This window comes from Drosophila eugracilis, unplaced genomic scaffold (genome assembly GCF_018153835.1).
Source record: "Drosophila eugracilis isolate 14026-0451.02 unplaced genomic scaffold, ASM1815383v1 contig_1197, whole genome shotgun sequence".
NCBI lineage: Eukaryota > Metazoa > Arthropoda > Insecta > Diptera > Drosophilidae > Drosophila > Drosophila eugracilis.
In genome coordinates, this window is record NW_024571981.1 from 4,095,256 (window position 1) to 4,106,519 (window position 11,264).

The following is an 11,264-nucleotide window of genomic DNA, read 5'->3' on the forward strand; positions in this document are numbered from 1 at the left end:
AACAACCCTTTGAGGGTTAAGTTCACGCATTACGGGATTTTGATTATTTTGTTTGGGTTGCCAACATAAATAAATTTTGTCGAATATTGATGAGCTTTAGAATTTCGCTGACTTTTTTTTGGGTTCTTTCGGCTTATACACTGCCTCTATAGCTTTTACAGCCGCTTCCACATCTATTGCCGTTGTTGTTTTTATCTAGAAAAATAAGCAGATTGTTATAATATATATATATATTAAACTTTCTACGGCCAACCTTTTTTGTCTCACGAATTTTCTCCTCCGCGGCCATGATCTGTTTCACCTCGTCTATTCTTTGCCGGTACATTTGCTCTTGCTCCAAGTGAAGCTTATGATCGTCCTTGACCTTCTGCAGGGCCAAGCTGGCTATCATGCACATGACCTCAGCGGTTTCAAGATCTCTATCGAACTTTTCTTGCCACTCTTTAGCACTTTCTCTAAGCTTGTTCACTTCATTGGCGTATACTATCTCCGAGTTGCGTTGCACCACCATATCCAGGCTCAGCTTATCTTCCTCATCCTGCAACTCCTTCATCAACATCTCTTCGCGTTCATTCAGAAACATTAACTTCTGATCCATACAGCTATTTACCCAGTTGATCTGGTAACGCACTTCTATCGGATCGATAGCTGAGGAGAATTAATAGTGTTAATTTATACTCTTATTGACTAGGTGATGTTTTCCAAACTCACCGCTAACGTCTTCGAAACGATCCATAATATTAGTTTGACGCTTAGATAACATACAAATGCTGGAATCTTCTATGATACTTTTGTGAATTAGTTTTTCCTTAACCCGATTATTTTCCTGTAGGCCCTTAATCCATGTACCTTCCGTAGTGTACCTGCAATCACTAATGAAGAAAGGGATGTTTAAAGTAAGCATTTACTTAAATACAGGATAAGACCACTTACCGTAAGAGTTGTATACTGTTTTCGCAAAGGTTTTTATCATTTTTAAAGTCACCTCGGATTTCGTATATAATTTGTTCGATTTCGTTCAGATCAGCACGGAATTTTAGACAGTCGAGATCCTTCGTGTCCCGCTCTCGATTGATCACGTCTAAGTACAACTGGTTGTTGTTCAGGCGTACCAAGAAGTGATCCAACGACCAGCTAAACAGGTTGTAGGGAATCTCGTCCAGCTTTCCCGGCCAGGGACTCGAAAAGAGGCGCAATTGCTTAAGAAGGCGAACAGATAGAAACTCAATGGCCGCCTTTTGGCATTCGAGATTTAGTTCTTCCATCATGTTCGATCGCATCCTAATGCTTTCTTTGACCTCCTCCATTGTCTTCTTCCTCGTTGTTCTAGTGCGCTGTTTAGCCAGCTCCTGCACCACCATAGCCTCTGCCTCCTTTTCAATCTCCTCAACCTCAGTCTCCTCAAAATGTGCAGAAGCCGAAGACTTCCGAACAGTCAATCTCTGCATCATACTTACACGGAGTTCGTGTTCCTCCTTTATGTTTTTGAGAAACTCATCACGGCAGAGGGAAGGATCGACGTGCTCCGGCAATGGAAACTTTATCTCAAATGGATCGGATTTTGCTTCTTGATCCTCATCCATTATAATTTTTTTTAAATATTTTTATTTTTTAATTTTTTTTTGGTTTTTGTTTTGATTATTGTTTAACAATTTAACAAGTCTTTGATTTGTTTGATTTTAGTAAATGTGTCACATTTTAAATAAAAGCAACTCAGATCGTTTATGCACACAATTTTTTAAAAATAAGTCTTAAAATTAATTTTTGCTTTTAAATAAGATGACATATTGGGCGCAATTATTATTTAAATTAATCAAATCAATTTATTTAATGCAAATTGCAAACATATACAAGTTAAATTAATTGCACTTTAGAATTTCAGGATTTCAGATTTTCTAGTAGATTTCCTTTCAGATTTCCGTTCAGATTTTCTTGCAGATTTCTTTGCAGGTTTCTTCCCGGATTTTTTATTAGAGTTCTTATCAGACATATTTTTAGTCTTTTTTCCCGATTTCACTCCCGAACCTCTTTCAAGGATATTTGACATTCGTTTCTCATTAAGGGCAGCTTCCTAAAGGATTTGTAACATAGACTCCAAAATGGGAATGACTCTATATCGAAACTTACCCTTTGTTCACGAATCATTCTTTCCTGGTTTATTATAGCTTCTACTTCGTCTATTCGCCGTAGATACATTTCCTTCTGTTCCGTATAAAACTTTAGATCGTCTTTTAACTTTTGCACCGCAAATCTCGATACTGTGCACATGACCTCGACGTTCTCCAAATCGACTTCCTGTCGCTCCTGCCAAACCTTAATTCGTTCCCTAAGATCTCCCAACTGTAATGAATACATGAGCTCTGAGGAGTGCTGCACCGATTCGTCCTGCCACGCTTCTTCCTCCATATCGTTCAGTTCATTCATCATTGAATTCTCCCGTTCATTTATCCGCATCAGACACTGATCCGTACAACTTCTCAACCAATTTATTTGATAACGCATCTCAATGGGATCCAAAACTGAAGATGAAAAATAACCTTTCTAAGATGTACAAGATTTGGAGTTATAATAACTTCACTTACACGAGTCATGGTCAAAATCACACATAACCGATGTGTGGCGAACTTCCATCATAAATATACTACTTCGGTTAAAAGACAGCGCTTGAGCCGTTTGGTGTTTGATATCTTGCATATTTTTTTCAAGGGTTTTGACCCATGGCGCATTTGTGATGTATTGGGCATTCCTGCAATAAGAACATAGGGGCTATGTTTTAAATCATTAAAATAATTAATAGTGAATGCTTCAGGTTAAGACATTTTTCAACATATTCTAACTGAACTGAAGAAGTGGGGTAATTTTTCCAAAATATTATTTGTGCAAAAAAAACTCAAAAGTCCTTACCTTAACATTTGCATGCTACTTTGGCAGATATCTTTATTGTTGCGGAAATCGTTTCGGATTTCGTGTATGAGAAGTTCGATCTCGTGCAAATCTTTGCAAAACTTCACGCAATCTAAATCTTCGACATTTCGCTCCCTATTAAGGACATCAAGGTAGAGCTGCTTAACATCTAGACGCATCAAAAAATCATCCAACGACCAGCTGAACAGGTGGTAAGGAATATCATGCAGGTCTCCAGGCCAGGGACCTGAAAAGAGGCGCAATTGCTTTAGTAGGCGAACCGAGAGGAACTCAATGGCCGCCTTCTGGCATTCAAGATTCAGTTCTGTGAACATGTATGACCGCAACCTAATGCTTTCCATAACCTCTTCCAGTGTCTTTCTTAAGGTTCCCCTCTGGCGCTGTTTGGCCAGCTGATGCACGACCATAGCCTCTGCCCCCTTATCAATCTGATACTCGATCTCCACAGGTCTTACTAACAGCGAAGACTTCCGAATTGTTGATCTATGGATCTTACTTATACGGATTTCGTGCTCCTCTATGAGAGTCTTCAAGAACTCATCACGGCATTGCGACGGATCAACATGCTCTGGCAATGGAAACTTTATTTCTAGTGAGTCGGATGAGCATTCTTGATTGTCCTTGCTCTCATCTAATATAATATGAAGTTTCGCAGCCATTTTTATTTTTTGGCCTGTTTTTTAGCTTTTTTTTTTGTGTTTTTTATTTGAATTGTGTTTTTAAGAGTGTCACATAATACATAAAGACAGAAAATCTCCTGCATGCTGTGGCATCTAAAGTGGGTATAATTAAATGTTCTACAAAAAAATCAATAACATTATAGTATAACCCTAAGAATGTGACGATTCCGACTTTCATTCAAATTTCCTTTCATATTTTCTTTCAGACATCCGTTCAGACTTCTTTTTCATTCTTGAAATGACCTGAACTGTGATCAAGTTATAAGTTAAATAGTCTGAATAGTCTTAACCTCTTAATAAAAACTTTCGGAGTTGCACTTTATTAAACATTTTTAAATCAACCGCCATCCAATGTTACCAAACGCGTTGTCCGATGTAAATAAAGAAACAGCTGGGACCCAAGTTAAAAGAAGAAGAAACTTTTGCCATTCCCCATGGCAACGTGCTTGCTTATTGCTTTGAATTTTTGAATGTGTTCGTTTATTATTTTTTACTCATTGTTTTTCAAGTGTTACACATTTAATTTTATCAAAGTCAATACTTTAGATTGTACGATTACATAAACAATTTTACAGGTAGGGTGTTGCCGCAGAAAAACAGTGTTAAGCCAACTGACTTTCTGCCTGGTCAATTTCTAGCCGTAGCTCATATTTTTGGTTTACCTAGTTTAGTTGAACATTTATCCGATCCAGAGACGCAGGTGCATTGCCGTGCACAGGTAAATAAGCTCGGTTTTATTATACTATGTGTATTGTTTATGTGCTTGATTAGCAGTCAGCTGTGCATATTTGTGAGTCTCACATCCACAATATATTTGGTTTTTAATTACCCCGAACTGTGCTTGTGTGTGTGACTTGCGGATTGCATGTATGTGTGAGCCCAGAAAATCGTAGTTACGTACATCGTTGCGTATGAGCAATAAACTGTAATTGAGCCAAGGTCATGATTGGAAATATTTGAGAATTTTGTTTTCATTTTGGTTCTCCAGTTATGGCCTTTCACCCCCCATATATATTTTTTTTAACTAATCTCTGATAATCTTTTGTTTGTTTTTCAAATCATTCGGTTGTTAGTTGAATTTATGACCTGGAATTTTTTCGAATTTCTGTCTTACTTTAAGTTTATACTATGACTACTAAATAATCCCAGCGATCTGTTCGATTTATGTGCCTTAATAATTGATGTGGTTTTAACTGGAGCGTTAACCAAAACCGATCACGACTAGCAGTCTACTTTTCCACGGTTGGGCAATCACTGTCACCCAGATAAGACCCGAAAAATGTCGAAAACACAATCCGTTCAGTGCACCACAGAAGTCACAATCAAAATGCAAACAGACCTGGCTTTAACAAATTAAGCAAATAACAAAGTTAACGCTGCAAGTGGCGACAGAGGCTCACACATTCGCCCACACGATATAAAACTCACGAGACAGAATCTTACGCAGATACAGTAAAACCTAGCTAAATAATTATCCACTTGTCTGTATGATCCTTGATATTCCTAAATTCATTGCAGAATCTTACAGTTATACATTTAATATATTTACTTCCATGATTATTTCCATCAAAATTTTCTAGAATGAAATTTACATTCTGTAAACCTATAAATTGTATGGATTTTTTTTGTACTAAGATTACAGTTCAAATAAGCTGTATTTTACTGTACTTGAACGCACACAGAATGGCGAATAAGATATGGAAGAAGACGTCGACGAACTTGTTTCAATTGAGACTCAAACTGAAACACAATTCATTTCGCTGGAGAACGCGCAACCGTAAACATTTTCCACTTCGGATCTTATTCGCCTTCTAATTGATATTTGTTTACTTACGGGTTTTTGGCTTTTGGTCTTTTGCGTCTCCGACAGAGCCCCCCAAAAAATGGAGCAGTGGAACAATGTGGAGCTGACAAACATGTCCAAAAAATCGTACACTTTAAATCATGCGTACGATGCAGCTGAAAAACTGAAAAAGGAAAACAGTGCCACGTCCTCGAATGGAAATGGAAACGATAAGGAGGATAAGACTGTGGATAACGATCTGCTAAAGCCCGGATCGGATGTGCGTCCAAAAGTGGAGCCAGACGATGTGGAGAGCCTGCTTCGGCGCCTCTATGGGATCACGATAAGCGAGGTTAAGGAAATTATCGCCTACGATGATCGAAACTTCTTCGTCAAAGAAGATAGGTAAGCAATATGTAGGAAAAATCTCGTTGAAACCCTTATTCAGATCATCACATCCGGTGGTTTATCTGGTGTCCACGTATACAGTCATACAGTTGCAGTAAAAATAACAGCACAACAACTTTTTAAAAATCTTCTATGTAGATCCTTTAAATAGTGTTAGTTTCGTAAAAAACAAATATTAAGTATGGAATTTTTGAAAATCCAAATACTAGGATTATTTAATTTAAGATATATTATTTTGAAACTAATTATTTCAGAATACTTTAGTTATTTGCTGTGCTGTTAATCTGACCGCAATGTTAACTGCAGTCCCAAGTACGAGTATGGAGCACGAAAATATATGATAATGCGCCGGAGAAATGCGGCGGGGTGTATCATCTATTTATACCCGTTTAATTAAAGTTGTTAGTGGCGGCAGCTGAGTGTGACGCAGTCGTCAGTCACCTTGCCAGCATCGCAATTGTTATCTTGATGAATTCATAGCATTCAGCACTGATGTAGTCAGTTGAGGTCTTCACTTTAATAAATTAGATTAATCTAAAGAACAAAAAAGTTACAGGCTAGAAATATAAATCTATTTGAGCACAGGTCTCTTCTGAAAGCCGAACATGCTTAGCTTAGTTTGATTTTGACTTACAGGGCCCAGTTTGCTGTTCGTCTTCTTTTTGGGAGTTCCCTTCTTGGCAGTGGACGGTTTACTAAGTCCTATTCTTCGTTTGCTGATTGGCAAAGAATTCTGGCGTTGTAAGGTGGAGGATGAGACGGATGAGGCTGTTAGCTCTGAACTGCAGCTGTCGTCGGATAGCAGGATGATGCCATCATTGTTGTTTCTTTCGGAATCGGTGGAATCCAGCGAGTTACCAACTAGCGTATCTAAAGATTTAATCCGTATCTTCGTACTGGCTTTAGTAGGTGTTTGTGGTTGAGATATGGTTGGCTCTTCCTGAGAGTCAAAAGCCGAAGGGGCAGAATTTTCTTGTGAGTCCACAGAGGCAGTGGCTTCTATATCTGTATCTCCATCACAACTAGGCGTGTTAGAACGTTGTCTTTCTTGATTCTCATCTGAAACATCTTTTCTTTCTAATCTTAATTTTTTATTGCTAGAGCTTGAGTCCAGCCCTTGCTCGTCCTTATCGTTCTGTTGAGGCTTTATCTGCTCTTGCTGGAGCCTTGTCTGTTCATCTTGTGAAGCAAAAAAACGACTTCTTACCTGGACTTGTTCTTTGGCGAAAATGGTTCTTTTGAGAGAGTCAACCCTCTTTTCATCGGCTCCTCCCAAGGGACTTGCCTTCTTGGGACTGAGCAAGCGCAGCAATGATGCATTCTCGCAAACCACCGGGGATCGCTGTAAAGCTTCTTCTGCTGTCCGTTCCTTGGCAAATGGATTATGGCGACTCTTATGCACCGGCGACGGTGGTGGTGTTCGCTCTCGATCCTCAGGTTCATCCCTGCTCGGACTCCGACTCCTCTTGGCTCTAAAACTATACATGGTAAATACCTGAGCTTCTGTTTGCTTCGCCTGTTCCAATCGTTGGTTAGTCTTGATCTCCTCGTCTACAGTTTTGCTTACGAAATCCACTTTTTTGAAGAACAAAGCACACGTGGTTTCTTTTTTCGGAGTCGGCAGATTATCTTTTTGGAAATTAGTTTGCCAAATGCTCTTGTGTTTGGCTCGTTTAATGTTCTTTGGCGTTGGCCATGCCTTCTCAGGCGTCCAAGAGTCCAGACGCTTGAGCGAGAAAGGATTCAAATTTCCTAATGCTAAATGCAACGCCTGATCGCTATCATCCAGCAAGGTGCCAGCATTGCTGCAGTAGCGCTCATCAGTTTCATAATCCTCCAACGGACACAGCCGCTGCATGCGACGCTCTAGTGGATTGTAGATGAACATGTGCTTAAAGGTGGCCTCCGCTTTCAGGAAGTTCTCAATGTAGTCATCATCGACCTAAAAAAATATAAATTAGACTTTGCATTCAAGATACAATTGGATACTTACCTCCAAATTGCGCATATTAAGGTAACTAGGAATCTTCTTTAAAGCTATTCGCATGTCTTCCTGCTCCGTTTTGAGTATAAACTTGCAGGCCTTCGCCAATCCTATGCCAGGCAGTGAGTCTAGGTAATCACAGCCGGATAGGATGCACATACGTCGAAACTTTTCAAAGTGATATTTCTCCTCCGTGCAGCCCATGGCCAGGTGGAGTTTTTCCGCCTCCACTAAGAGACCACTTCCATTAAGGTCCAGTTTAAAGATGATTTTCTTGGCACCAAAAAGCGTCAAGTCCGAGTCCTCGGTGATGATGTATTGGGCCACATCAGTTTTATTAAGCCAAGCCATTTGGGCATCCGCTTCGTATGGCGCAACAATGCAGTCTATATTCCGGCTGCGGCATTCCCGGATTAATCGAAGGGCCATGTCGTGTGTTACGTCTACGCAGCGGCGCATGTGGGATCGCGCCTCCTCGATGCGTCCCAATCGCAGTAATTCTGCAGCCCGTTCCTTACTTTGCTTCCTGGATTCCCTTCTCCGTTTTTCGGTCAACGCCTTTGCCGGCAAGTGCTGGCCATCGAACACCAGGATGGGCTTGATGTCGTAGGAGAGTAGCATGTTTACATACTTTAGACAGTATTGGATATAAACATCCGTATCCTCGCCTCGGGCCAACTTCTCCGCACAGCCGAAAACTCCCTTGTGCAACCAGCAATATGTGTCCACGGCCACCGTGCTGCCCCGAATATCTTTAAGTTGCAATTGTGAGGAGGCTTTGCCCACAAATGGTATTAAACCGGTAATGCCCATAATATGGGTGAACAATGAAGGACATATATAAACACAAAACAATCAGTAAAATCACGGATCTTAGCGCCAAAAATTGCTAATGGAATGTGTGGCCAAAGTGCGCGTCTAAAAATCTTCGATTTGCCATTCACGCGGAAGTATTTTCTTAAACCTTTGCCAACACTGAAATCTTGACAAAGAGATTTAAAAGTATTCCATATTTAAACGCTTTTTAATAACAGCTTTTTAACATATATCTATAAACAAATTCATTGATTTAGAGTATTTTCTATAAAAATAAATTAAATATTTTTTATTATTTCAGCAATGTCAAGAACCCTCTAATAGTAACCCACTGTCCACATGGCTATGTCCTAAAGATTCTTAACTCATTGGACTCCAAGAAAGAGGACTTTGTAGATGGGCAAAATCAACTTCTGCTTTATTTGGGTAATCATTGTCTTTTAACCAAACTAGAATACATATAAATAGTTTAATTAAATAGCAAAACACAGTGTTAAGTGCCCCAGGCCAATAGCCAATGCAACTGGAAAATATTACTCGGTAGAACGACTCAACGGTAATTCAAATGTGGTGCGGCTACTGGAATTTATACCAGGTGAAATTTTCCACCAGGTCCCAGTTACAAAGCACCTGCTGTATCGTAGCGGAGAATACTTGGCCAGGCTGGATAGAGCCTTGAAGAATTTTACCCACCAGGCATACGAAACCCACAAGACATTGTGGATGCTGCAAAGTGTTCCGGAACTTAGACAATTTCTGTATGTCGTAAAGGATCAGGAGCGTCGACTTATATGTGAGGAGGTTATCGATGCCTTCGAGGTGAAGATACTAAGTTTATTGCCCAACTTGGAGCACCAGATCATCCACGGGGATTTCAACGAACAGAACATTGTAGTGGAGCAGGTCCCCAACCAAACCGAATACACTATCAAGGGAGTGATTGACTTCGGAGATACGAGCAATTCGCCGTTGATATTCGAGATTGGAATCGCTCTAACTTATATGATCCTCCAGGCCAACGATCTGGCTAATGGAGGCATCTTTTTGGCTGGCTACACCAGTGGGAATCCCATCGAGAACTCTGAACTCGCACACCTCAAATATTGTGTGGCTGCTCGATTGGTTCAAAGTTTGGTAATGGGTCTTTACACACACACACTGCATCCCACAAACGATTACCTACTGGTGACCCAGGAACAGGGATGGAAACTTCTTCAAAAGCTTTGGCGCGAGAGCTTGGAGAATGTGGATGAGCTGTGGGCGACCACCGGACATCAGTACTTGACGCAAAGCAATAAGTAATAAAGAAACGCAATATCCTTTTGCCTTTTTCGGTTTTTTAAATTATTTAGGTTTTTACAAAACCATTCTGGTCATCAAAGAAATTATTTGCTTTGGTTTTGTTTTTAGATTTAATAAATATTAAAAACAAGTTATAGCTAAGCAAAAACGAGTTAGAATGGAATAAAATATGTGCAATAAAAGTTCAACCAATCAAAACTTTTTGATAAAGGCAGCTATAAAAACGAGACCATATTTAAATCAGATCCTTGAAAAAACCGAATCAGGTCAGATAAATAGGGTTTCTTAAAACCATATGTCAATTATTAGGATTTCATTAACATATCACCTGTGTAAAATAAGTTACAAGTCAAAGTATTGATTGCATTTTGTTGCTTTATCCGGTATATTATTATCATTATCTTTACAATAAAACTTGTTAAACAAATACAAATACATTGTATGTAGTACATTTATTCTTAGAGTAGGTGTTTGTGTTGGGCTCTACAGTGGTGGCAATTAATTTCGAATTGATTTTCAGTTGAAGCTTCATTAAATTGAACTAATTAACGCTAATTACATTGAATGGTGTAAAAAGGGTGTTGAACGACGTTCCACCTTCCTCTCCTCCTTCTTCTTCTCCTCCTGGACAACTTACAATGTACCATAATCTTTTTTGTTACATTATAATTATCTGTCTATATGCGTTTGGGGTACCCGTGTCTACTTAACGTTATATTACAAATAACCGACTTAACACCTACAGAAATGTACAAAAATAATGGCGCCACTTGAAGGCGAGCTGGGGATTTGATTTCCACCGGACGTTGGCAGGCTCCTTAATCATTGCGACAGAAAGTCAAACAGAAGGCGTGCGAAACAAAAACATTTCTACCCGAATATACATGGTGCCTTTGTGGGGCTAAACGTGTTTACAGCTTGGGAATCAGGTTTATATTTATTTTTCAAATATTGTTGTATTTATCAACGGTTTTTGTTTTTCGTAAAACATAAAACAAGTTAAAGAAGTTAATAAAATAAAACAATACGTTAAATTTAAATTTCGATTACTCTAAGCAGACAACAACTCGCACACAATTTTTACATACAATCAAATCCTCGAAAAAAGAAGGAAAAAAATAATCAGAGATATACCTGAGTAACTCTTCGCAATACATTTGTTGTCTAAACTAGAGCATCGTCATGATATAACATAGTATAAATAAAGAAAAAAAAGTTAATACAAGCTAGGAAAAAAATATTTAAAAATAGAAGTCTACGAATTTCATTTTGTATCGCCTATTGAACTTTATATCTTTTTTGTTTCTTTATCACTTCAGTACGGGCGATCTTAAAGGTGATAAAGCTGAGATGTATTATCCGATAT

At 39.0% G+C, this 11,264-nt stretch overlaps 4 protein-coding genes across 6 annotated transcripts; 1 reads left to right on the top strand and 3 right to left on the bottom strand.

Moving 5' to 3' along the window:
- Nucleotides 1-16: 16 nt before the first annotated feature.
- Nucleotides 17-1,661, bottom strand: LOC108105712. Its single transcript, XM_017212427.2, has 4 exons — nt 934-1,661; nt 712-872; nt 254-648; nt 17-195 (listed from the first exon to the last, which is right to left on the bottom strand). The coding sequence occupies exons 1-4, from the start codon at nt 1,581-1,583 to the stop codon at nt 97-99; spliced, it is 1,305 nt and encodes a 434-aa protein (XP_017067916.1). The 5' UTR covers nt 1,584-1,661; the 3' UTR covers nt 17-96.
- Nucleotides 1,662-1,797: 136 nt separating this feature from the next.
- On the bottom strand, nt 1,798-4,008 carry LOC108105673. The gene is made up of 4 exons (XM_017212372.2): nt 2,905-4,008; nt 2,583-2,746; nt 2,128-2,519; nt 1,798-2,071 (listed from the first exon to the last, which is right to left on the bottom strand). Exons 1-4 carry the CDS (start codon nt 3,582-3,584, stop codon nt 1,871-1,873), a joined length of 1,437 nt encoding a protein of 478 aa, XP_017067861.1. The 5' UTR covers nt 3,585-4,008; the 3' UTR covers nt 1,798-1,870.
- A 44-nt stretch (nt 4,009-4,052) lies between these two features.
- LOC108105674 (hydroxylysine kinase) lies at nt 4,053-10,359 on the top strand. Of its 3 annotated transcripts, none has more exons than XM_017212376.2 (4): nt 4,053-4,180; nt 5,476-5,793; nt 8,898-9,022; nt 9,078-10,359. In XM_017212376.2, exons 2-4 carry the CDS (start codon nt 5,489-5,491, stop codon nt 9,896-9,898), a joined length of 1,251 nt encoding a protein of 416 aa, XP_017067865.1. In that variant the 5' UTR covers nt 4,053-4,180; nt 5,476-5,488; the 3' UTR covers nt 9,899-10,359. The 3 variants fall into 3 exon arrangements, with proteins under 3 accessions (XP_017067865.1, XP_017067864.1, XP_017067862.1); XM_017212375.2 differs by lacking the exon at nt 4,053-4,180 and adding an exon at nt 4,226-4,323; XM_017212373.2 differs by lacking the exon at nt 4,053-4,180 and adding an exon at nt 5,367-5,382.
- On the bottom strand, nt 6,292-8,682 carry LOC108105672 (exonuclease 1). Its single transcript, XM_017212371.2, has 2 exons — nt 7,790-8,682; nt 6,292-7,738 (listed from the first exon to the last, which is right to left on the bottom strand). Exons 1-2 carry the CDS (start codon nt 8,591-8,593, stop codon nt 6,368-6,370), a joined length of 2,175 nt encoding a protein of 724 aa, XP_017067860.2. The 5' UTR covers nt 8,594-8,682; the 3' UTR covers nt 6,292-6,367.
- Nucleotides 10,360-11,264: the final 905 nt, after the last annotated feature.